General features: G+C 34.7%; 1 protein-coding gene across 3 annotated transcripts in view; it reads right to left on the reverse strand.

Moving 5' to 3' along the window:
* LOC128240854 (low-density lipoprotein receptor-related protein 1-like) overlaps positions 1–27,584 on the reverse strand; it is a 183,586-nt gene that overhangs the window by 49,036 nt on the left and 106,966 nt on the right. For all 3 annotated transcript variants that reach the window (XM_052957801.1, XM_052957800.1, XM_052957798.1), the window contains 18 exons: positions 26,834–27,032; positions 25,986–26,077; positions 25,144–25,256; positions 24,520–24,838; positions 13,877–14,008; positions 13,047–13,286; positions 10,858–10,992; positions 8,967–9,083; positions 8,600–8,716; positions 7,628–7,759; positions 7,197–7,316; positions 4,329–4,577; positions 3,982–4,101; positions 3,498–3,629; positions 2,692–2,912; positions 2,057–2,178; positions 1,396–1,865; positions 739–877 (listed from right to left, as the gene is read on the reverse strand). In XM_052957801.1, the coding sequence (XP_052813761.1) occupies positions 739–877; positions 1,396–1,865; positions 2,057–2,178; positions 2,692–2,912; positions 3,498–3,629; positions 3,982–4,101; positions 4,329–4,577; positions 7,197–7,316; positions 7,628–7,759; positions 8,600–8,716; positions 8,967–9,083; positions 10,858–10,992; positions 13,047–13,286; positions 13,877–14,008; positions 24,520–24,838; positions 25,144–25,256; positions 25,986–26,077; positions 26,834–27,032 (3,169 nt within the window). The remainder of the gene's footprint in view (positions 1–738; positions 878–1,395; positions 1,866–2,056; positions 2,179–2,691; positions 2,913–3,497; positions 3,630–3,981; positions 4,102–4,328; positions 4,578–7,196; positions 7,317–7,627; positions 7,760–8,599; positions 8,717–8,966; positions 9,084–10,857; positions 10,993–13,046; positions 13,287–13,876; positions 14,009–24,519; positions 24,839–25,143; positions 25,257–25,985; positions 26,078–26,833; positions 27,033–27,584) is intronic.

The raw sequence follows: 27,584 nt of genomic DNA on the forward strand, positions 1-27,584 counted from the left end.
ATGTAGACAGATAAGTATGTAACATGTTTTCATGATGACTTTCCCCAAGCACTTTGGAAATAATGATTGATAACATTTCTAAAGAGCAAAGTATGACCACAAAGATGGCAAGTCACTGCAAGATGGAGTGGATGTTAAACAGACACCGGACAAAGTCTGACCACAATAGCTCACATGGAGTACTCTGTGCTCATGTGAGCAAAAGCCAACAACCTTGATGACACTTCAATATGAATAATTATGTACAATAAAGGAGCTGTCATCAAACATCATGTGCATATTGCATGAGTGAACATGTTTACCATAATTTCATGTTAAAATCTTTTTTGTACCAGTTTTTAAGTTAAAGTCGAAAGGTTTTGCATGCCATGACAAGAGCAACAAAGTGAGGCAATCACTTTTGTTTTTACAAATAAACAAACTAATATTTTTGGTGTATTTTTTTCAAAATTTAAACATGATTAAAAATGTATTTGCATTCATCTAAGATATTAAAAGTGACATTCAAAATCAAAACATACACATGTATAACAAAAATAAATTTTGAGTGATGAACCTTTAACTACTTATTAAATAATGCATTTATGGAAAATATTAATTACTGATAACTGATTACTTTCATACGAACCACTGTTTTCGACATTTGTTCATTCTTTTTGGTATAATAAAACAAATGTATTAAATGTGTTAAATCTAATTTGGGAGTAATAGTGCATCTTTAAATGAAATCTGACTTACGAGTCACAGTCTGATTTACAGGTGTTTCCTTCCTGTTTGTGGTTTTCGGGGCAGGCACACGTGGCTGTCACATTGTTCTTTCCATCGGGTTTCAACAGACACAGGTGTGAACAGTTGAGTTGTTTGCAAGGGTTATACCCTGAAACAGTGGATATTAGCAAATCAAAACTATTGTGATGTCCAAGATTCTAGCATGCACAAAACCAATCTACTATAAGCTTCTGCTGTTTTAAAATGAACATTGCAATATTTTAAAACATTGAATAGCTTAATGAATAAACAACACGATTTTGGGGGCACTTCTTAACCACTAGACCACTCTCACACTGGTGGGCCTCGAACACACAACCTCTTGGGTGAGAGGCAGACACCTTAACCACTAGACCACTCTCACACTGGTGGGCCTCGAACACACAACCTCTTGGGTGAGAGGCAGACACCTTAACCATTAGACCACTCTCACACTGGTGGGCCTCGAACACACAACCTCTTGGGTGAGAGGCAGACACCTTAACCACTAGACCACTCTCACACTGGTGGGCCTCGAACACACAACCTCTTGGGTGAGAGGCAGACACCACTGAAAGACTGACGAAGGGTTAACCAGAAGGTACAAATAATGCATGGCATAGCATAGAGACAATACTGAATACATACACTGAGGCTGTCTTAGAGCATGGTAGACCACGACATCCATCGGTCGTTGATTCAGCAGCGCTATTCTCCTCCTCTTTTCACCCGAAAATTTACGAGCCTCGTAGATCGCGTTGTATTCCCAATCAGACCAATAAATCTTGTCCACAAATGTGGTAATAGCAAACGGATGGGGTAAACTCTGGTCTGATATCCGATGTCTGTTTTGTCCGTCTAAATCAGCCATAGCGATGTAATCATAATTTGCATCGACCCAGAAGATTTTCTCTGTGATGTAGTCAATAGTCAGACCATTGGGCCAGGCGATGTCATTGGTAATAATGTGTTGTTTCTGCGTGCCATCCATTGAGAGGCGACTGATGTGTGGGTGTTCTCCCCAGTCAGATATAAACAAGTAGCCATACTTGGGAAATAACTCGAGGGCTCGAGGCTCACGAAGAAAAGTTTTGTCCTTTAACAAGACCTTCCTGTACCTATACATTCAAAGAAAAAAATGATTAAAAATAACATAAGATTTACAGAACATTGTTTTATTAAACCAGGGCAATAAAGTGAAATGTCACAAAAACTACATGTGCACAATTTCTCAAGCTGACAAACAATCCTTTGACATTTCCGGTGCAATACTATATCAGAACTGTAAGAAAAGCAGATTTGAATTTACCTTCCGTCCAGGAGGGAAACTTCAATTGTGTCCGTGTTTCTATCGCACCAATAGAGATTTCGGCCAATCCAGTCTACTGCAATCCCATCAGGATTTAGGACTGTAGAGCTGTGCAGGACCTCCTGTACAATAGATGTTCCCATACTATTATATGATCATATAGTTCTCCATAGTTCATAGAAGTAGAACTGTCAAGCAGTGTTTTCAAAATTAATGTATGGGAACCCATTTTTATTACAAATTAACAATAATGCTATAGAAATAACAGAGCAACAAGGACTTTAACTAGGTTTGTTTTTAATCATGAAATATAACAAACTTTTATGCGGATCATATTTGTTCTTTATCTATTTTACATGACATAGTGAATGGGACAAAAAAAATCGTCAGAAATTGTACAGAAAAAATCAGTGAGTGTCAAAACTTTTCAGAACTTAAGCAGGATATTTTGATTCAAGGATTTTTAAAACAAATTCAATCAATCCAACCCATAATTGTTGCCCATCTTCAGGCTGTATTGAATTTATTTTTGATTATACTTCAGAGAACATGACCCAGAAACATGTACAAGATGATCTGCATTGTATCAAATTTGCATGAAACTTTTAAAAGCTAAAAGTGAAAGGCGTACACACCGCAGTTACATTCCCATCGAGTTTTTTCCTGCTGATGGTGCTGCTCTGACTACGAATATCTGTCCAGTAGATCATCTGTTCCGATATATCAAAATCTATGGCAACCGAGTGCGAGAGATTTGATTGGATGATGGTTATGTTATGTGAGTCGTCAGCGTTGGGAACCAGGTTGACCTTTTGGATGTAGTAGCGGTTGGAGACGAGAAGATAGGGAGGATCACCTGTAAACAAACACCAACATGTACAATTACATTTAACTGTGTCAAGTTCTTTTTTTGCACTTAAAATCGTTCCCCAAGATATATAATCAACACAATTTATTAAGGAAACCTATACAATTGAAGAATCATTGATCAAAAAGCTTCTTCCAAAAACCTGATCAGAAACTTAACACTAGCAAGAGTGCCATGGAGTGGACGACAACGTTAGTTTATTATTGTTGTTAAAATTTCAGTTGAAAAGGGGCATAAATGGAAAATAATTAAAGTCAGAGTTATGGACCTTGTGTGTTTCATGTGAATATTTTGAATGGATTTGGAGTCAAAGTGAAGCAGTGTTCTCAATAAGTTTCAGTTGAACCGTCTCAAATAGTAAAGTAAACGAACCGCTACTACTTATTCTACTTAAAATTATTTTTCCAGACTGACAAGTTCAAACCATCCATTTTGGCTGGCAGCCGGTTCTTGTTGAGAACACTGTGAAGGTTGAAAGTGATTGCTGACAATGAGACCAAAATTACATGAATACCTTGACTTTCTTTTTTCTTTGAAAAACAGACCAGCTTAAATGTATAAGTTATAACTCACTGCTGTTTGTGTAATTACACCCCCTTCTGTCATCTTCCAAGGAAAACCCCTCAGCACATGTGCAATAGTACGTCCCCGGCACATTGTGGCAGAAATGCGCACACGGGAACTCTGTGGAACACTCGTCCACGTCTGAATCGAACAATTCACACAGACATTATTCATCTTGAAGCCTTCAAATCCAATACCATTTGTATCATAATCCTTGGACAAATCTCAATAGTTTTCCTTTAGTTATTTCTTTATCGACACATTTTTTGTTTGTTAAAAGTATTATTATGTTTCAACATCTTAAAACCACTTGACCCTTAACCTAAAGTAAATTTAGTAAGTAAGCTTAAAAGCTTACACATTGACCCTTACCTTAAAACAGTTGATGTTTTTGTTCAAATATTGAAGTAACATTGAAAATGTTTGTAAAGATTACAGACTAAAAAAAATATGTAATGAGCCAGAAAAATATATATAAGTATTATAGGTGAACCTTGACATGTTTTTCCCTCCGTTTTCAGAGTGTAACCTTGGTTACATGAGCACTCATATCCAATCTTCTTGTCCGTACAAATCTGACTACATGGTTTGAACATCTGACATTCATCCACATCTGTAAGGGAAAAAAAATATACATATGGTAGATTGCAATATTCTTTTTGCTTTTGGTCAATTTCAAAAAGTCTTAAATTTATCACAGCACTTTTTCGCATGATAAGTTATCATTTTTCTGGATTTTTAATTCACAACACAGTGTTTAAGTCAGTCCTGGGGTATTAAAAGTCTAGAGTGGGTTATATAATTAAAGTCTGAACATGATCTTTAATCAAAAGAACTTACTGCAACTCATGTCCTCATCTGTGCCATCAAAACAGTCGCGTATCTCGTTACAGACTCGACTCTCGTCAATACAGATGCCATCTAGACATTGGAACTGGTGTTCAGCGCAGGTAACCCCTGCACACGTGAGGCCTGAGATGTCTGTCACATATTCTTCGCACGTGAAACCTTTACAAAGCTGCTCCCGCGTCAAGCATGAGCCGTTTAAACATTGGATCATAGACTCGGCGCAGTGTGTGTGTCTAGGTACTGAAAGTATCATATCAAAGTTCATTCATATAACATCTAATACATGGCTGGATAGATTAACTTCTGTATAGACATAAACAAGAAGCCAAGATGGCCCTATATCGCTAACCTGATTGGACAAAGGGTTATAAAGTTATTGATCAGAAAACATTCTGCATGTAAAATATGGATTTGTTTACAAATTGCCATTACTCTTACAGCACATTGATACTGTGAATAAGTTTTTCAATGAGTGAAAATAAAAAAGATAATTATAATATTTTGATGAAATGTTAACATTTCTGCGAAAATATTTTGAAAACTTGCGAATGGATTATGAAGAGCCTCGCCCCTGGCAACCATGTTTTTATAATCAACATGGTGTAAGGAATTTGATAGAGGCTCACCTTACGAAACTTTCAACATTTCTGTATAAAGTTTGGTTGAAATTGTACCAGTGGCTTAGGACGAGAAGTTGTTAGAATAAAAATGTTGCAAACACAGGGATAACAGACAAATACTCTATCACAATTGCTCACACTGAGGACTTAAAGCTCAGGTGAAATAAAAGTAAGGACAACGACATCCCAGATCTTTTAACCTGGTTTTTATTGAAAAGCTTGTTAAAATTTAAAAAAAAAAAAAAAAAAGTCAATTAAAGGCCATAATTTGTGTTTATGGTTAATATGGAGTTATGTAACCTAATTATGTGATGGCTGCTGGGTCAAGTATGAAGGCTATTGAATAAACAGTATTTGAGATCTAAAATGAAAGTTGCCAAACAACTTAAATAACTTTTTCTTCAATCGATCAAGGGCCATAATTTGTATAAAGAATAATATGGAGTTATGTAACCTAACTGCGTGGTGTCCATAAACAACTGTATGAAGTATTAAGTCAATTGAATGAAAGGTAGAGAAGTAGTTAGCAAATATCCTTACATGGCCTAAACCATGAAAGAGACACAATGTTCCCTAAAACTTTAATCTTCTTAAAGTTTCTACATCAATCAGGGGCCATAATTTGTATTAATAATGAAATGGTGTTATGTAACCTAATTGATGGATGGTCGTGAAGAATTAAGTCAATTAAATGAAGGGTATAGAAGTAATAAGTAAAAACCTTGCCCTTAAATTTTAACTTGACACAATGTGCCATAAAACTTTAACCTAAGTTCCTTAGTCAATCAGGGGCCATAATTTTTATTAGGGATACTATGGAGTAATGTAACCTCAATGTGTGATGGTCCTGAACAACTGTTGTGAAGTATGTAATCTTGTGTTCAATGTCTTTAACTTTTTAGAATGTAGTAACCCATGTATGAACACTTTTATTAACCCAATTTAGACAAAAGAAACTGTTAACAGATTTCTTTACAAAATCTTTATTGATAATAATGAAATTCCTACAAGTCAACACAAATGGCTGTTACAATATGAAAATGTCTGTATTAATTGGAAAAATGTCTATAGCTGTGTATTTAAGTGTACAAAGGATTCTTACATCCAATGGTTACAATTAAGAGTTCTTCATAGAATATTACCAACCAACTCATTATTATATAAAATGAAGCTAGTTGAAAATGATAATTGCTCCTTTTGTGAATGCTGTAAAGAAACTCTTTTACATCTCTTTTGGGATTGCAATAAAATACAGCCGGTATTGCAGGATATGCTACAAAAGTTGAATACAAATGACTCAAGTATTGTCATAAACAGTATGTTTGTATTGTTAGGTTCTGGGAATAATAACTTTAAATTTGATATACTTTTATTAGAATATAAGAAATTTATTTTTTTGTGCAAAAGAAAAAAGTGTGTTCCAACAGTAATTGGTTTCAGAAATAGCCTTCAGTTAGCATGGAACATTTATAAAAATACAAATATCTCAAATAAATTTAAAAGTAATTGGGCAATTGTAAGAAATTTATTTTTGTAACTACACTTTTTCAAAAGTTGTTTGTACAAATGAATAAAACAATGTATCGAAATGAACAATAAGATCATTAACATGCAAAAATAAAAAAAAAAAATAAAAAAAATAAAATGTGAAGTATTTAGTGAACTGAATGAAGGATATTGGACTTATAAGAGAAAATCCCAACTTGCCCTAAAACTTTAACCTGCCCTAAAAATTAAACCTAAGTTCCTCAGTCAATCAGGGGCCATCACTTGTATTAAGGATAATATGGAGTTATGTAACCTCATTGTGGTATGGTCCTGAACAACTGTGTGAAGTATCAAATCAATTGAATGAAGGGTATAGAAGCTATTAATAAATATCCCAACCTGCCCTAAAACTTTAACCTAAGTTCCATAGTCAATCAGGGGCTATAATTTGAAAAAAGGATAATATGGAGTTATCTAACCTCATTATATGATGGCCATAAACAACTGTGTGAAGTATTTAGGGAATTGAATTAAGGGTATTGGACTTATAAGTGAAAATCCCAACATGCCCTAAAACTTGAACCAGACGCCGATGCTGGGGCGAGTAGTAAATCCCTCCTTATTCTTCGAATAGTCAAGCTAAAAAGCTTCCTTTACTCTTCCAATAGTCAAGCTTAAATCTGGACCAAAAAATAATTTTGAAATAACAATAAATTGAGATAGATGGTTTCTGTTAAAATGTATTTCATACCACATCCTTGTGGTTCATCACTCATATCCCCACAATCATCATCAGTGTCGCAGTAAAACACCGTCTCAACACATCGGAAATTTGCACACTGGAACTCATCCATTTCACAGGCATTTGGTGCTGAAATACATGCAACTCTTTATTAAAGTTCTATCATGCGTTATAGTATATTCACAAGTGCTTGGCTTTGTTATACAATATAAATGGGAAATATAAATGTCCTAGTTAAAAAGGATTGAAATAAGAATGGCTGAGTCTATCATTTAATTTGTTTTAATAAGTTATGGTCCAGGGATTTTTAATAGAGAAAGGTCAGTTTTCTTGCATACTATCAATGACAATAATATGACATCAAAGCTTTATCAATTCCCAAAACTGAATTTTTTGAACACCAGAAGTGATGAGAAAAACAGTCAGAGATGTAAACTCACCACAGCCCTGTAGTGGACTCTCATCTGAGCCATCCAAGCAATCAAACTCGGAGTCACACACCCATAGTTTGTCAATACATGGACCCGTACCATTTCCACATAAGAAATGATTTTCATCACACTGAATGTTCTCTGGAATTGCAAGATTAATGGGCTAAATAATAGACATTTTTTGAGTTTCATTTTACTGTAAAGGGCTTCTGTTATAATGTGATTAGTTTGAAAGTATATTACTCCCTAGAAATGGGTTAAAACTTCCAATATTGATTACTTGAAAGTAAAAAAACTTCCGTAAGCTTCAAGAAAACTTCAAAAAAATTAATTTTGGATGTTGAAAATATCAAAACCTTGTGTCAATATTACTTTTATGGTCACAATTTCAATCTGTCTTGAAGTAAAGTGAAATATTACAATATAAATCTGTGAATTTGGCTAGTCAAAAATGCAAATTATTTAATTATCCCTTAGAAATAATATTTTGTAGAGTAAACAACTGAACATAATTATATATTATATTTTGGATACATGTACTTTGTAATTCGAAGTTTACTGTATGCTATCAAATTTGGTTCAATGTATTTTCGATTTTTGTTCATCATTGCGTGTAATTCATATGCTGCTTTTATGTCTTGATAATATTTTGACATGAATATTGTTTACTTCATCGCTATATTGTAGTGTTTCATATTTATGTGTAAAAATAAAATAGAATGGACTTATTAAAAGAAGTAATCTTTTTTTCTTTTTTTCTCTGTTGGAGTAAATTACACAATGACAGACTTATTGAAAGACGAAAATGGCCAATATATACATACTTGTCTCTACCCAAAACCAATTCAAGTTTTCCAAGTAATCGAGTACCCGAGTACTCCATCAACTTTGTCCGAGTACTCAAGTACCAATTTCACTACTCGTTACCATCCCTAGTAATTACAAATCACCTTTTGTTTTAAAGACATGCAAATAGTTTACCACAATCCTTTTCATCATCGCTCTCTGGACAATCAGGGTTTCCATCACATTTCCAACTCTTCTCGATACAGATCTTGTTTGTACCCGCACAAGCATACTGGCCTTCACACTGGTATTCTGTAACAAATTACGAGTAAGAAATGGTTTTTTTCTTATCAGTGCTAAATGTATTGGGTTCAGCACTCAAAAGTAAAATCTATATATTACCTAGCTCTAAAGTACTCCATAGAAACAAGCAACTCAGTGCAACTTGGCGGAATTTAGCGTGGAAAGCGTTTACGTACTTGGCGGAAATCCGCGATAAAATTAAAAACCTTGGAGTCACCGAGGAAAGTGGTAGTTCCACAAGGAGTGTACTGTAACTTACCACAATTTTTTTCGTCTGACATATCCTCGCAATCTTCATCCCGATCACAGTGCCACTGATCGTTGATACATGAACCATCATCACATCGGAATAAGCCAGCCTTACATACACTAGTTTCTGCAAAATAGAAGAAATAAAGTATATCAAGAGATGTTTGTCAGACATTATGCCCCTCTGAGCGCCATGTTATCAGGAATGTTAAGAATTGAATAAAATCGGCATGGACCAAAATTCCAGGTTTAAGATTATGAACCATGTTCATTCAAAGTATGAAGATAGTAAGTACAATTCTTAATCCAATTGAGATGCAAGAATGGGGGCTTGTTCATTGTTTTCTCCAAGTACTTGTGTAAGAATGCAGGCTTGTTCATTGTTATCTCCAAGTACTTGTGTAAGAATGCAGGCTTGTTCATTGTTTTCCCCAAGTACTTGTGTAATAATGCAGGCTGGTTCATTGTTTTCCCCAAGTACTAGTGTAAGAATGCAGGTTAATTCATTTTTTTCCCCAAGAACTATTGTAAGAATTGCAGGTTAATTCATTTTTTTCCCCAAGAACTAGTGTAAGAATTGCAGGTTAATTCATTGTTTCCCCCAAGTACCAGTGTAAGAATGCGGGTTTGTTTACTGTCTTCCTCAAGTACTTGTGTAAGAATGCAGGCTTGTTCATTGTTTCCCCCAAGTACTAGTGAAAGAATGAGGGTTACTTCACTGTCTTCCCCAAGTACTTGTGTAAGAATGTGGGCTTGTTCATTGTATTCCTCCCAAGTACTAGTGTAAGAATGCAGGTTTGTTCAGTGTCTTCCCAAAGTACTTGTGTCAGAATGCGGGGTCGTTCATTGTTTTCCCAAAGTACTTGTGTAAGAATGCAGGCTTGTTTATTGTTTTCCCAAAGTACTTGTGTAAAAATGCAGGTTGGTTCATTGTTTTCCCCAAGTACTTGTGTAAGAATGCAGGCTTGTTCATTGTTTTCCCAAAGTACTTGTATAAGAATGCGGGTTTGTTCATTGTTTTCCCCAAGTACTTGTGTAAGAATGCGGTTTGATCATTGTTTTCTCCAAATACTTGTGTTTGAATGTGGGTTTGTTCATTGTTTTCCCCAAGTACTCATTTAAAAAAGCAGGCTTGTTCATTGTTTTCCCCAAGTACTTGTAAGAATGCGGTTTGTTCATTGTTTTCCTCCCCAGTACTCTTGTAAGAATGCGGGTTTGTTCATTGTTTTCCCCAAGTACTTGTGTAAGAATGCAGTTTGTTCATTGTTTTCCCCAAGTACTCTTGTAAGAATGTGGTTTGTTCATTGTTTTCCCCAAGTACTCTTGTAAGAAAACAGGCTTGTTCATTGTTTTCCCCAGTACTCTTGTAAGAATGCGGTTTGTTCATTGTTTTCCCCAAGTACTCTTGTAAGAATGCGGGTTTGTTCATTGTTTTCCCCAAGTACTTGTGTAAGAATGCGGTTTGTTCATTATTTTCCCCAAGTACTCTTGTAAGAATGCGGTTTGTTCATTGTTTTCCCCAAGTACTTGTGTAAGAATGCGGTTTGTTCATTATTTTCCCCAAGTACTCTTGTAAGAATGCGGTTTGTTCATTGTTTTCCCCAAGTACTCTTGTAAGAAGGCAGGCTTGTTCATTGTTTTCCCCAAGTACTCTTGTAAGAATGCGGTTTGTTCATTGTTTTCCCCAAGTACTCTTGTAAGAAGGCAGGTTTGTTCATTGTTTTCCCCAAGTACTCTTGTAAGAATGCAGTTTGTTCATTGTTTTCCCCAAGTACTCTTGTAAGAAGGCGGGCTTTTTTATTGTTTTACCCGGGTACTAGTAAAGTGTGTTGGCTTGATCATTCATTCTAAACGTCTAATTTCAAAGACTGAATTACAAGCCTGTTATGAAAACCACTCACTATTGCCACAGATTGCTGGATCCTCATCACTGTTGTCTTGACAATCAAAGTGACCATCACACTTCTTGAAGTCCGGCATACATGTGCCCCCCATCTGGCACTTGAAGTAGCCCATCTCACACTCAGGACTAGCCACTGAAAAGATTGTCTTTTTTTAATTAATGGTCAAAGCTTGTTTCATCAAAGATTGCCGTCGTAAATTGCAAGTACCTGAGTGTCATTTGTACGCTACTTTGGCTATACATTGGATTGAATTAAAAGTTGAAAACGAAACAGTGGAAGGGAAGGAAATCAACCTGTCGCCATCTGTGATATAACTACATATTTGTGATTTTTTTAGGTTACAAATGTGATCCTACTACTGTAATGAAGGTATTCAACTGAAGATATGACAAGATTAATTTGCACAGTTTTAAAAATTTGAATGAAGAATTTTCATAGAAAGGACAAAAATATAGGAAAAACTAAATACCATTTTTATATTAGAGAGCAGACATTTATGCAGAATTTGGTCAAATTTCAATCAATACAGTATTATTATTAAATATATTGAGTTGCTGTATGTTGAAAAAGTAGGATTTTCATCATACCACTATATCTCACGTTGGAAGAAGAGTATAATAGATATTTGTCTTTATTTCAACAAATAAAAAATAAAACTGATTATTTATGATGATGGGGCTTTAGTGATTCTTAAATCATAGTTCTGCCAGGAATTCAAAAGGGACTGGTTCTGTAGAATTGGGACAGGGTGCTAATGGTGAAAAGGGCACATTATATCTCGATCAGAAGAATTTGAAAATTATGAATTTGAAAAGAAATATTTGGGCTTTTTTAACTCAAGAAATATAAGTTTTCAACTGCCAAATATGTGTATGCTTTTAAAATTGTTTCATAAGTTTAAAAAAATCAAACCAAGGAAATATTTGATTATACTGTCCTTATTTGGTAGCACCTTTCTGCCCTCAAAGAGACCTGCATGTGCATTTCCTTTGTTTTGTTTAAAAGCTTATTATATGATTATGAATACGTACAAACTTATTATTTCTGGCAGTTAGAACTTAAAACTACTTCAATTAAACACAATTTAACATTTTCGTCATGTTTAAGTTTTTCAACTACTTATACAATGTGCCCTTTTCTTCCTTAGCACCCTGTCCTTTTTCTCTCCCCCCCCCCCCCACCTGTCATGTTTCAAACCTGGCTAAAACCCTATTGAGCGACAAGGTGACTCTTGCACTAAAACCCTACTGAGCGACAAGGTGACTCTTGCACTAAAACCCTACTGAGCGACAAGGTGACTCTTGCACTAAAACCCTACTGAGCGACAAGGTGACTCTTGCACTAAAACCCTACTGAGCGACAAGGTGACTCTTGCACTAAAACCCTACTGAGCGACAAGGTGACTCTTGCACTAAAACCCTACTGAGCGACAAGGTGACTCTTGCACTAAAACCCTACTGAGCGACAAGGTGACTCTTGCACTAAAACCCTATTGAGCGACAAGGTGACTCTTGCACTAAAACCCTATTGAGCGACAAGGTGACTCTTGCACTAAAACCCTATTGAGCGACAAGGTGACTCTTGCACTAAAACCCTACTGAGCGACAAGGTGACTCTTGCACTAAAACCCTATTGAGCGACAAGGTGACTCTTGCACTAAAACCCTATTGAGCGACAAGGTGACTCTTGCACTAAAACCCTATTTCAGTTTTTCAAACAAGAAGCAAAACCTGGTTGAAAGTGAGATAAGAACAGATATCAAATAAAAACATACTATGTTCAGAGTGTTATCCATCAATGTTTGAGCATACTTTGACATGATCCAAACCATGAATCAAGACCTTTATAATCATTAAACTTTCTTTTAGAAAAAGTTTAAAGGTGATAACCGAAAAATTTCAACTTCAAAATGTAAACCAACTTGTTAATCACAATTCTATCAAGGCATGTTTAAAACATCTAAAAACCCTTTTTTTATCTTCTGGTTTACCATGCTGCAAAACACGTAGCATAAATCAATTGCATAACTTTATCAAAGTTCTGAACAATTGACCCAATACATTACGATGTGGGCTTTTGTTATTGAAATAAATTACAATATGGTTTTTGGCATATTGTTGCAGCCCTACCAGTTATAAAACATGGTGTCTACATTGAGGAAAGTAATAAAAAGGATGACCCCTCACCACAATCCATCTCATCGCTATTATCCAGGCAGTCCCCGACCCCGTCACATTTCAGCAGTTTGGGGATGCACGCATGGTTCTTGCATGTGAAACTTCCCTCGGGACATCCACACATCTCGGGATTTTCATCTGAGGCATCATGACAGTCGATAACAGAGTCACATTTTTTGCTCAATGCTATACACTGACCCTGGGTTCGGTTCGTGCACGTCCAGAAATCAGGTGGGCATGTCCTATTAGCTGTAATGTGCAGATAAAAAAATAAGCGTTTTTTCTTATCTAGATTTAGTTAACAAATGCATACTGGGTAGTTCTAGAAGAATGATCTTTCCTTTTATTCTCATCAAACAACTTTAACTCAAGCAGTGGCGTAGCTACATATAGGCCTTGTAGGCCTGGGTCTACAACTTTTTTTGAAAAATGACAAAATTTGAATAACCCAAAAATGCAATAAAAACTACTAGCTACTATAACACTTTGAACAACTCAAAAGTTTGTTTCATTTTAACTAAAGCAAACTTGGTGTTTGTTTAAACTATGTGCAGGGTGTATTGATTGATTTTATTGTAATCATTGCAAATACAATTAAGTGTGACTGTGTAATGTGCATATAAAAGTCCCCAAACTCACATAGAATCATCGCGCCTACAAGGTTTTTAGGCCCTAGCTTTTCCCCTGCCAAGTCGCATACATTTTTAGGCAATTCTTATTCAGGGAAAGAGCTGTGACAATAAACTTAATCCTGCAGTCTAATTCCAGCATATTTGGGATTACTGAAGAACATAATTTGAACTGCACTCGTTAGTCGGGCTGGTTCTAAAAAAACTTACAGCAGACATAAACAGCTTCGTCCGAGCCATCAAGACAGTCAATCAACCCATCACAACTTTTTTCAAAGCGTAGACACACACCCGTAAGACAGGGAAACGATGTGTAGCCAACGTTGTTACAATCGATCAATGCTGAAAGATATGAATAAATACAACATTTAATACATTCAGGTCCATCCAGTTGTTGCAAATTTTCACTAACCATAGACACACGCCCATATTTACAGGAAAAGGATGTGTAACCAATGTTGTTGATACTTTAAAAGGCTGTAAATTTTTTTTATAAAAAGACAATCGTACCATCATTTGTTTATGCTTAATCGTTTAAGAATTGAATGTTTTTAAGTACTGCCGCTCATCAGAGTATGAAAACATTGTATCTGTGCTATGACCAACTCTTTTCATACTCTGACTAAAAAATCTTTGTATATACATGTATTTACACTTATTATTTGGAAAATTTCTTTCGGATAATCCAACTACTGAATAATAACACTTCAGAGGTAATTGAACAGGGTATAGACTCGACTGTCACAGTGTGTGGACAGCGCTATTGTCAGTGACGTAACTGGTTTCATCAACGATATCACAATGAAACAGCATTAGACCAATCATCAAAGGTCTCAATCTCAGTGGAAAATATTTACACCACTACTTTCATTCCGTAAATGAACTGCCTTCCAGCAATTGCAATTATCATCCTATGAAGGCAACAGCAAGATTCACACGTGACAGTATAAAAATATACATGTAAATTGTTTATATTGTGTCAGCAGGTCCCATAAAATTAATCAACATTTTAGAAAGTGTTATTTCTATGATATGTTAAACATATTGTTGCAATTAGTGTTTCAATTTTTCAGCGTTATTGTGACGTCATTTCATAAACTGCTTCCGGTTATAGTCGGGTCGTTTGATATGGGTGAGAAAGGATTATTGGAAGGTTGAATTAAGTACTTTTTTAACAAATTTTGAACAAAATAATGAACTATTGGAGTAAATATATGGAAAGATGTCATTATCCGGGATATGAAAGCAATAGGGCTGGTCAGAGTACGCCCGGGAGTCCTTTGGCTCCAAACTCTTTAACCAACCCAATTGCGTTCATACCCCGATAATGACATCAATCCCGCAATTCATTCCTTAAATAAATGTGATTGTAAAATATGTGTTCATCTAATGAAGCACAATAATATTATCTATACATATAAATGGAGCTTGTTAGCAAACAATATGCTGCTCTAAACCCAAAGACCACAATACCACTGAGAACCTGAGGAATAAATAATACATTAATTTCATACATCTAGTGAGCAGTTTCAAGTAACAGGTGAATCTTCCAGGAGTTCTTCCCAATATGTTTTCGATTGTAAACACTTGCAGAATAGTTTTTCTCCTGATTTCTCATCATGTGAACCACAATAATGTTTCCATTACAGAGTGGCACGAATGTTTATGCATATGCATGGTTCAGAGCAAACTGTGTGGTTTTGATTGTACAGATATACAGAATATCTTGTCATGAAATTGAATATACAATCTCCAATATTCAAGCATTAACAGTAATGTGTTTCATTCTGTTGAAGTTTATTGCAAACAGTCAGTATGCCTTGTTTATGTATTTTATAAAGTTCATAAAACTTTTAAGAAAGCAAATCATTCCATTGTCATGTGCTTCGACTATAAATTTATCCATACTATAATAAACAACAACTAGCTGAAACATTTATCTTCACAACTGGTGGGTCACATGGTGGTAATAACCCATTAAACATTGACATTTACAACCCTATGATGTAGCAAAAATAAGCAACATTAGAGTTGTTATAAATGTCGAAAACACATCTATACATAGCAAATATAAAGAGCCAAGCATTTTCAATGTCAGACAAAAATATTGGTCATGTACATTTAGATGAAATACGCATTGTGCTTCTCAATTGTCTTTTTTAATATTTTCTGTATAATTATTATTATCTATATTATTTCATGACGCTTGACCATACATGCCATATCCCCTGGCGGGAGATAAAATTCCCTGGAATTACGATCCATCCCCCCGGTCTCCTGGCGGGAGATAAAAATCCCCCGGAATTTTATTTTTTTAATTTTTTTTTGAGAAAGATTTTACATCAGGCAGCAATGACAAAGTGAAGCCACAGAATGTGAGTGAAAATAAATGTGAAGAAACAACTCCTCAAGGGTGAAATGGCTGTTTAAAAATGGTTTGATAAATGGCATATTTTGTTCGCATGTGCATTACAGTATGACATGACAGTGTATCATGTGAATATGATAAATCATGACATACGATAGTTCTGTACTGGGTGAGTACCTAAATCAGAACACTTTCGGCACTATTTCTGAGATATATTTAGTTTGGCTTGCACGACAACTATAAAATTTTCCATCAGCATACTATATATAGGATTCAAGACCAATTGATTGATATATAAATGTCATTTTTCAAGATACTACCAATCAAAGACTGCCATTTTTGTCCTCGGAGTACCTAAATATGGAACAGTTTTAATTCGTTATTTATTTTTATGTATATTTTAAAATTATGGCTACATATTTTGTTTTAATACATTAATAATTAATGTTAATTCCAGCTTGTTTTTTTTTGTCATTTTTGTTTTGATGAATTATTAAAAAAATACAGACTGTACCAGTATGCTGTCATTGTAGCAAGCATGAAGTCACCCTACCATGTATTGACATTTGAACATGAAAAACTTTGAATGATAGCAGCATTTGAAATACCGGAGTATCTTTGGAACATGTATCTAAGGCAAGCATCTATTCTGATTAAAATCGTAAATAAACCGATCATGATCGTAAAAACGCTTTTAAAACGGGTGTTTCATATTTGGGTACTGTTCCGATTTAGGTACTCACCCAGTATAATGAAAAAGTTAGAGGTTTTTATAGCAAATTATATGTGAATACATTTTCAGTACGTGTGTCTAAAAATACTTTTCACCAACTTAGACCTGCTAAAAAAAATCCCCCTGAATACTACCAAAATACCAAAATTTTCAGCCTTTCTGACCAAATCCCCCTGAATCAGGTCTCCAGAAAATATGGCATGTATGCAGTTGACCTTTAATTTTTCATGGTATTATTCCCCAGCCATAGTGGTCATAGCTGTTGACACTACACTCCATATTGCACTGATAATATTAAGTTTTTCAAATATTTTTTTGCTGGAGTACATAGTCAATATTTCATTACAGCAAGATTCAAAAACGATATTTCAAAACAAGAAAGCCCAAATGGGATTGTCTGGTCAGCACAGTGGTTAGCACACTCGCTCTCTGCAAGGCGACCCAGGTTTGATTCCCAGCCTGGACACATGTGAGTTTGGTTAGTGGTCACCAAGCCAGACAAGTGGGGGTTTTTCTCCGGGTACTCCGGTTTCCCTCCACAACACAAGACCACACTCTCGCGCAACATTGTGCCAACGAGAGTGTATTAGTATAAGCTATCATAGCTTTCGTCACAATCGTTGTAAAATAGATAATGTTTAAACTAAATGGGATTGGAACAATTGACCTGGAAAACTTCTTAATACAAGGGTCTTAGTGGCTACACCTGTGATCACTGCGCTATGCTTGCAAGGACACAAATCCAGGGCTTTTTCTGCCCATTTTGTGAAAAGGACCATAGAGATTTTGGGAAAACTTGTGGCGCGAAATTGGGAAATTTTACAAAAAAAAAGAACAAGCTTTCCAGTCTCCTGTGAAGGAGGAAATTATTAAATATTAGTTTCTTTTCCCTTTCAAAAGACATGAAAAGGCTAAAATATCAATTCCAATAAATTGTGACAGAAAATACTTCATACTGATCTCTGAATGTGATGTAAATCAACGATTTCTTAATTCATTTACCCCCAAAACATTACATCATCTTAATTTATGATGTTGAATGAACCAGTACAGGTAAAAAAACAGTGTCATTCATGAAACGAAAAACAAAAACAAAATTTATTTTATTTTTCATTTTGATTGGGAATATTTCAGAAGATTAGGAAAAATATCTTCTATTTTGCTTAGGGAATGGGTCCGGTAGTCGGACCCATGGGCACAACAGAAAAAGCCCTGAAATCATATATTAATGCAATAATATGGTCTGCTAAAGTATGTTGATTTATTTAAACTTGGAAAGTGCCTGTATGAGACTTAATCTTGTTGGTGAATATTAGTGGGTAACAGTCTGACCGTTTAAGATCGATAGTCCCAGATGTAGCTTAAGATTTTACTTCACATGCATAATGATTGTGTTTTATCAAATAAATATAATCCCCCACATGGCCAACACTGCATATTTTAGAGTTCATGAACCACGTCTGACCCATCAGCCAATTGTGGTTAAATTTGAGAGGGGCTGGTAATGAAATGCAAATATCTCTATAGACAAATTACAATAAGAATGAAAATTTAATTTCGGTTTAGTTAAATGGGACATCAAATTTCTGCGTGGTTTTCTCCTGACCATTTTTGGACTGGGACAGGTCTTTTTAATCATGGAAAAAGGTGTAATACTGTTACTAAAACTGAAAATGAGCAAGAATGCTTTCAAAATTAGACAGAAAAGAAGGGTGGGGGCATGGTTACAATTGTCTGGTGCATAAGCCAACACTAAATTCTTACAGTTGACTGTTCACTTCATTTAAGCACCTTTAATAGTCAATGGTTTGACAACCATAAGAATTAGGCTTAATATTAATATTAGTCATGCAAGTTGTAATATCTATAAACTTGATAAAAAGAGCCTTAGACTAGTTCAAAGGAAACACTAAATCTAGCCTGAGTAAAACTCTGATATGACAATGTCATTTGTTGGCATATAAGCCTCCAATTAAATATTTAAGCCCATGTCTTCTCAGTCCAGGTTGTCTTTTAACCTTGGACAAAAAAGTTACCGAAAGTCTTATATGGATACTTGTCAGCAGTATTCATAGCTAGGTATGTGGTTTAACTCAAAAACTCTGTTTCCGTTGTTATTAGATTTTTATTTATTATTTGACCAAAAAAATGAATCAAATTCTTTAAATAGGTTAAGAGTCAGTTACTAGATTGAATATTTAATACACCTCAATAATTAGTAATGAATATTGTTGTTACAATTCTGTTGCAAGTACATAATTTTGATTTGATAAGAGTGAGGTTGTGCACACAAACTGGTTTAAACCCCCAGTAAAATAATTTTACTGTACGTTCCATGGCCGTACCTAACAATCCTTGATAAACACACCTAGGTTTTATATAGAATATATGCACTGTGTTGTTTGTGGAGTTTTGTGGTGTTGTTCAGTGTTTCTTGTCTGATTTTTTTTGTTTTTGAGTTCAATGTCTTTGGCATTTCCATTATTTCTGTACGTAGCTTTTCAAATAAATATTGATAATTCATGTATTGTTTTCCAGTCAAACAAACACATTCATATTGAATAGTACCTTTGCTAAGCGTTGTAATCATCAATATTCCCCAAATATGTCACATATTCATGCATTTACATTATTATGCTGATTTAATACTTAAATGTAAAGTTTTATAATAATTTGTTTAACAGTGAGTTCACCAAGTGTTCAATAAAGTTATAAAAATTTTATTTGGGTACTTGTCATCAATATTCACAGAACTACCCCCTGCCATATTCGCCGTGCCAAATGGGATCACATTTGAACAGCTTAATATATATATCTGACATAAAAATGGAAAGCATCGGTATGAACAATTAAGAACCAAAGATTTAAAAAAAAAGTTGTCTATCATAAAAAGTCCACCTGCATGTAAGTAAAAAAAACAAACTCCTGATACAAAACTTGTGCCATACTGCAAACCAGGGCTTCTAAAACACGACAATTTGCTGGTCTGGATTGATTTTGACTTTGCCGGACCGATTGCAGTTACAGAAAATGGCTAAAAAATTGGTCCGAAAACTGTTTTTTTACACATAGTGCACAAAAGGTGACCCCAGACAAGCATACTTATGCTATTCCCAAAAGACACATTTTAATTTTGAGAATAAGACACCCTTCGGATTTGAGGAAAAAAAACATTTATTTTTTTTTTTAAATAAAGAAAAATGCATTAATTTGAGCTGAAAAATAAATAACTACTGGGCTCAAGCAGCTTGCCCTATTCAAAGCTTTATGCTGCCCTTTTCCTAGCCACAATAATGCACATTGAGGGAACTTTTTAACATTTGGATATTCATTTTGTTCCCTGAACGCCACAAGTCAACTGAGCAGTACCAATGTAAAATATATTCTTCAACTATTACTCCACAATACTTAACACTTCACTGTTAAATTAAAACAAAAAGTTACACTTTAATTATTTTAGCCAAAACCTTGTACTTATTACACTTAAGTGTTTTATGAAACACAAATAATTAGTTTAATTTATATCGACTTCTGTCAATTATAAAGCATCGCCATTTTGAAACCATCTAGCAGGTGCCCGTTATCTTTCTGCTCAATATACTTAGCGCTGGGATCTGTCATTCTTGGCTAGGAAAAGAACAAGTGGGATATGGACGCGTAGAGTTGCCAAAACAAAAATCATCAAAGAATCTGAAGCGGCTGTTAATATGGACTACCCTTTTCCTAGCTGGAGCACTCGAGTATAAATATGGCAAGCAACTCTGTGGTTAATAACTTGGCTTTGGCTAAAGAATATCAATATTTTGACATTTGAAAACAAAATGGTATTTAAAATCACTGCCCTTAAAGAACAATTCACAAGAACAAAATACATGAAAAAATTCCGAAAGTCATTCTGACAAAACAGCTATCTCATGGAATCTTTCATTTTCTGACATCATAGACAAGGAAAATACTGTTAGTTTACAATACATTTTAGCATAAAAAGAAGTTTTGTGGTTACAAAAAAAAAATCAGGAAAATTTGGAAAAATGAACTACTGACATGTGAATGAACTACTGACATGTGAATGAACTACTGACATGTGAATGGACTACTGACATGTGAATGAACTACTGACATGCATTCCATGAACTTGGGCTTGAAGGGTAGTCTAAGAAGCTTGGACTAATATTACTTCAGTGCCCTTTTTTAAATAAAACGTAGTGCATATACATTTTAAATAAATGATAGTATGATAGTAAAAGTTTATACCTTTAGCTACAGGCGGAGAAGCGAGATCCATTCTTCCTAAACAAATGCTCAGCATCAGCATCAAAAAATGACTCACTTCAATCATTGTTTATTTCTCATATATTATACGAGGAATCCTTTGATTTATGATATGAATATCTGGTTTTATTCAATGGAGTAAGAAACCATACAACATAATATTGGCTAGTTTTCCATTTTCCGTATTGGAAAGTTAAAACTATTCTGCCGTATTTGTCAACAAAACGCACATGAGTGACCCTAAAAAATGGGCCGCTTACATCAACAAAGCACAATTTTGTAAACAGCTTGAATTAATTCCCCAAAATCACCGCATGAAAGACATAAAGGCTGCCTCCTTTAAGTTAATTCACCAAGTTTTAAAGTGTTGATAGTTGTGCCAGAAATGAGTTTTAGTATCTACTTATTTAATTCAGTTGAGTTGTATAATAGCAATAAGCCGCTTATATCAATCCCAATCTAAAACTCCGATCAGTCATGCATGAGTTGTCCCCCTTTATTCACCAGCCACTGCAATCATGATTCATACCACTTTGGTATTGGTTTCCACAATTTACAAAGTCACAACATTTTCAAGTACTATGTTCCTATAGCTAACAACTTTACCCAAGTGAAATCTACAGTTCAAGTGCCAAACAATTATTATCTTATTTTAAAATCTTGATACATTTATGTACATTTGAACTTGGAATGATTTACTATATATGGATATAATTATCATAATCATGCAATATCCACTCATTGACGACAGTGTGTTGTGTATGTTAAATGGTTATGAATGTGGTAACATTTGATTCAGAATAAACAATATCATATGATTTGATTTACAATGTACACAAAAGTACATCTGTACCACAGGAGTACAATAAATTATTTTTTTGATATGCCCACGTGTTTTAAGTGGCTGAAATGATGTTTTCCTCAATATACAGCAGATACTTAGTAATATCAACATTAAGGAAGTGCAGTTCTTTTCTTATAAGTATTGACAAGAAGATATATTACCCTTCCATGCAGAAATGATGCATATCAATAAGCAAAATAGTGGGGAAATATCAATATTTTTCTTACTTTATCCACATACCTTACTGAGCTTAGTCTACTTATGACAAAAACCACTCTTGAGAGTTGCATAGTTGACCTTCCTGATCTATTTTTTTTATAAATCATCAACAGAACAACACTAATATATTAATATAATAATACTAATATTTTATCATCATGGTGTGATTACAGCATCATATTCTGGATTTTTATTTCCAAAGAAAATTCATGACATTTAAGTTGAATATATCATGATAAGTTTTTTACAATAAAACCCATGGCAACCCAACTTAAAAACAAAGCTTTGTCTCAGCAAAATCAATTTATTACAACTTCATCAAAATTTATGTAACAAAGTCAGAAGAAGAGCAGCTTAAATTCTGTGCAACCAATTTGATGTGATAAATGCGTATACAATGACAAACATCTACTGGCTTAGTTTAGGAAACATTTTCAGATTCATTTTTGTCCAGTTTGTGTTAAAATAAAAAAATAACCTGGTTTAAAACTAACAATATACAGAGGTAAATGGAACAGCATATTTGAAAAATAAGGGCATTCCACTGGACACTGTATACTTTCGAACTCCCTAAATATGCAATATGAAGAGAGAGAAATAACACATTTCACATATTATACTTCAAGAGCATCTGGCCCCAATTTCTCGAAACTTCTTAAGTCTCTTATAACAGGATTAAGCTAAACCCACTATTTTTGTCTCTCAATATTTTGTGTTTTATATACTCCTTTAAATGTTTTTATACTTAAGATAGAAATTATCATTACGATTATCACAATAAAGCATTTTTCATTTATGAAAATTCACTATAAGTATGTTTTTTGGCTGATTGAAATAAGCAGCTTAAGCCTGTTACGCTTAAGAAGTTTCGAGAAATTGGGGCCAGGACCTCTTTTGTTTGAAAAACAAATAAGTTTAAATAAGTATTTCAAGAGCTGTCACAAAGCGCTAGACTATTCTGCCGCTTTTAAAGTTTTGGTGGAGCATGCATGGGTCACTGTAAAATAAGATTACATGCAAAACCTTAACCAGAATTTCTAAATCAAATAATAAATGGTCACAATTTGCATCATTAGCCAAACAGAGTTACCTAACTTGATTTATTAAGTATGATGAATGGTTGAAAGGTTTCATGAATACGTACCCAGGATTTCTAAGTCAAATAATAAAGGGCAATACTTTGCGTTATATGCAAGTACGAGTAACCATTTAAGGAATGAATTGCGGGATTGATGTCTTTATCTGGGTATGAACGCAATTGGGCTGGTCAAAGTGTGTGGAGGACTTCATGCGTACTTTGACCAGCCTAATTGCATTCATATCCCCGATAATGACATTATTTCATTCCAGTATTGTTAAATACATACTTCATTTCATTTAGGAAAACATTTCAGTAATCCTTTCTTACCCATTCTGTAAATAGAACGACCCAGCTGTAACCGGAAACATTTTATCAACTGATGTCACAATATTGGGAGAAAAGATCAACCACTTGAAATCACTTTAAAACGTATAATTGAAACACTTATGGCAACAATACATTTAAGATACCATAAATTAACTCTTTCTAAAATGTTGATTTATATTTTACGGGACCTGCTGACACAATACAAACAATAACAAGATGAACAATTTTCATGTATATTGTTATGTGATGAATTGCGATCCGAACATATCTGAAGATGTTGCATTCATTGGATGACAACTGCAACTGCCAAACTGCAGTTCATTTAAGGAATGGAAGTTGATGTGTAAATATACTTTTATTGTATAAAAATAAATATGTTTCAATGCTTCAAGTAATTGCTGAATTAGTGTCCTATATGTGCTTACATTCAACACCAGAATTTATAAGTCAAATAGTAAATGGGCAAAATTGCATTTTATGCAAGATAAGAGTTATTCAACTTGAGTCCTAATGTAAGTTGGATGGTTGGGAGCCCTTGTGTAAAGTTTCAAAGCCATACATCAAGTAGTTTTTGACATATTGACCTGTGCACTCTTATATTAGAAAAACTTAACAAGAATTTCTAAGTTGAATAATAAAGGGTCATACAGTACTTTACATTATATGCCGTATAAGAGTTATTTCACTTGATTAAGTATATACATTGGATAGCTGGATATCCCTGTGTGCTTACATTACCAGAATATCTAAGTTGAATAATAATTGGCCAAAATTGCAATATATGCAAAAAAGAGTTATCTAACTTCATTAGTTAAGTAGGTTTGATAGTTGGAAACATGTGTCTAAAATTTCATTGCAATACATGATGTCTTCGCTGACATGCTTACAAGCAAAACATTAATCAGGGTGTGCTGCCAAGGCCGGCGCTTGGGTGAGTAATAAAGTGCTCCACCAGGTCTTTGAACAGTCAAACAAAACAAGAAATAACAAATCCAAAGCATATACTTACATGCACATGTTTTGCCGTCACTTTTCAGCCGACCATATCGGCACTGACAGAATGGCTCGCCAAACTTATCTGTGTGACACTCATCTTCGCACCCATAGTTGTCGTGGTGACAAGCATTCAGCGTGCAGTTATTGCTGTCTTCTGAGATTGCGATAATCCCCATGGGCTGTCTGTCCAGATTTTTCTGCAACCAGACAATCCCAGTACCGTCATATTTGTTGGCTCGTATAACAGCACGGAGCATCCAGTCAGTCCAGTAAATATAATCTTTGTAAATAACCAAGCCAAAGGAATGCTGAGGTATGGATGTGATCACAATCTGTAATGGAACATAAAACAGAAGTAAATGAAATAGTCATACTGAAATAGTATAAAATTGATAAAAGCTCACCTTTTCAGCATTCAAATAGAACAGACTATCATATTTTCCAGTTTGGTTCAGGGGTCATATTAATAAAAAAAATTCAATCTCTTATACACTTTTTGATCAACAATCAATTTCTTCAAACAATAGAAACCTACCAAATATCTTAAGAGGACTGAAAACTACAGTCATGGTATTGTATTTGGAATTATATATTCATCAAAAGAATGCGATTGAGAACATTTTTTTAATAATATTACCTCTCGTTCCGTCCCATCCATGTTGCATCGCTCGATTTTGTCCAGTCGAGCATCTGACCAATACAGTTTCTTGGCTAAATGGTCAATTGCTAGTCCATTGGGTGTTAAGATATCTGAAAATAGTTTTGGATAATTTATTTTAAAACATTGTATTATGTTCATGTAGATTGCTTTAGAATTATGAGTATTTTCCCGATATATACGTGTATTTGTAACAAATTATTCAATGTTTAGTATTATAGTAAATTAATGATGATGTGAATAACTTCTATATGGGATTTGCTTTGTTTTGGTGTCACCAACATCAGAGGGCTGCCCAATTTTATGCACAACACAACCTCCAATGGTACTCTACAAACATGTAGAAATTGATTGAATTCCCGTTTATAGTTAAAAAGTTATGGCTTAGATGTTTAAATGAAACCCCATGAATATTAACAAAGTTATAACTGAGACAAAGTTGTAATGGGCAGACACATGGATAAACGATCAAACAGAGTTACTGACAAACAAGCGGACAGTGCTATAACGATAGGCACAATCTTCAGGGACATAAAAACCTTAAATGATTTAATTTATGCCGCCCCCATAAGTGGGAGCTTAAAAAATGATTAAGATGTATATAATGTTGTATTTAATGTAAGGGCTATTTATGTAAAATATATAACCCCCGGGGGGAAGGCAATTATTTTAATAGTATATAGGTGGGTGTCTTTTTTCGCTTATTTGGAGCCCAAAAGGTAAATTTTCCTCTGTAGGGGGTGGCATAATTTAAAAGCGCATTTCCCCCGGGGATTATATGTTTAAATCGAATAGCCCTAAAAACAAAGATTGTACAGCACCTTTTGTGATGATGTCCTCACTGTTAAGCCCCTCCAAGTTGGAGCGCTGAATCCGAGGCTTCTCAATGTTCCAGTTGGTCCAGTAAACCAGTCTGAATATGGAGAACATATCATTCAGGCTTATTCCAACCCCAGAGATTTGGTTAAGGAAGGGGTTTTTAAACTTTGATGCTCATGGGACAAGTATAAAGTTTGATTTTGAAGGAATTATAAACAAAATGATGGGTCAATTATCAAGTTTTTTTTGTTATATTACATGTTAGAGATCCTTTATCATGATTAGAAGTTGAGTTTTCACATGTAAGGTATTTTAATTTCACTGTAAAAAATCATGGTCATTACAGAATATTATTCTTGTATCTTTTCTGTACTTCATAATGTTTTCATAATTTTACCATGTAATGGAGTTATTGCTCGTAAAAATATTATACATCAATTACCAGGTAGTTAATTTTAGATACGAAAACAAAGCAATGTTTAACAAACTGCTCGTGCCAAATAAAAACAAAGTTTCATGTAAAGCTTTTTCTACGCTAAAGCTGTGCTTTTTCTCCAGGTTGAGAAGAAACTGCGCTTTGTTTTCGCTTCTTTGAAAATGTGTGCTTTTTAATTGAACAATTTAAAAGCTTCGCAAAAGCTTCGGGTTTTGGGGCCAATACCGCACCACTTTTGAAAAGCCTTTAGACCAGCTTTAACGCCACTTTAGCAGGCCTTTTTGGCTTGGGTGCTGAAGCACTGACACGTTTAGTTAGTGAAAAGCTTTGTACATAAGATCAACAGAGTTTTTGTATTTTACAAGACCTAAATTGTAACTAGCTAAAATCATTAAACAGTCATGGTAAACTCACTGCCAGCAACTGTCAACAGCAATTGCACGAGGATGGTCAACTTTTGACAGCTGTACAACCACCTGAGGTTTTCTGCTCGTGTTTTTAAGCGAGTCATCTACATCGATACGGCTGATGCAGGAGTTAGTGTAGCTGGTCCAATACAGAAAGCGTTCAGAACCATTCCGAATGTACGCCAAACCTTCCACTGATCCAACACCTATCAGAGAATGAAAACATAATGGTGACCTTATTTAAAAATGAATGTTAAAGAAAACTTCAAATAATTGACAGGGATAGGTATCATTTGACTAGAAGAGCAAACGTGCCAAGTCAATGCTTATCATATGCCAAACCTTCCGCTGAGCTAGAACCGTATTGAAAGGAATGACAAAAGGCATAATCTTTCATATCTACATACAATTGAATTAAAGAAATACAATATACAGTTAAAACCCATTGGCTCGATATCCCAGGGACCTGCCAAAATACTTCGAGCCTCGCGAATATCAAGCTAAGTGGAAATACTTACAAAAAATAAATCAAAATCTGTTCTTTACGTCAAGTTTAAGCCAACGAGGATATTCAGCCAAGCGATATCCAGCCAACAGGTGGCAACTGTATTCAATGGACACAAGTCAAGATTGAGCCACTAATCTCAGATCAATGTTGATAATCTTCTTGAAGAAAATTTCTTTAAAGGTGTCAATAATGCAGGCTATATTAATGGTCAAGACTTACGGTACATTAGCCAGAGCTTGAAACCTAGAAT

This window comes from Mya arenaria, chromosome 7 (genome assembly GCF_026914265.1).
Source record: "Mya arenaria isolate MELC-2E11 chromosome 7, ASM2691426v1".
NCBI lineage: Eukaryota > Metazoa > Mollusca > Bivalvia > Myida > Myidae > Mya > Mya arenaria.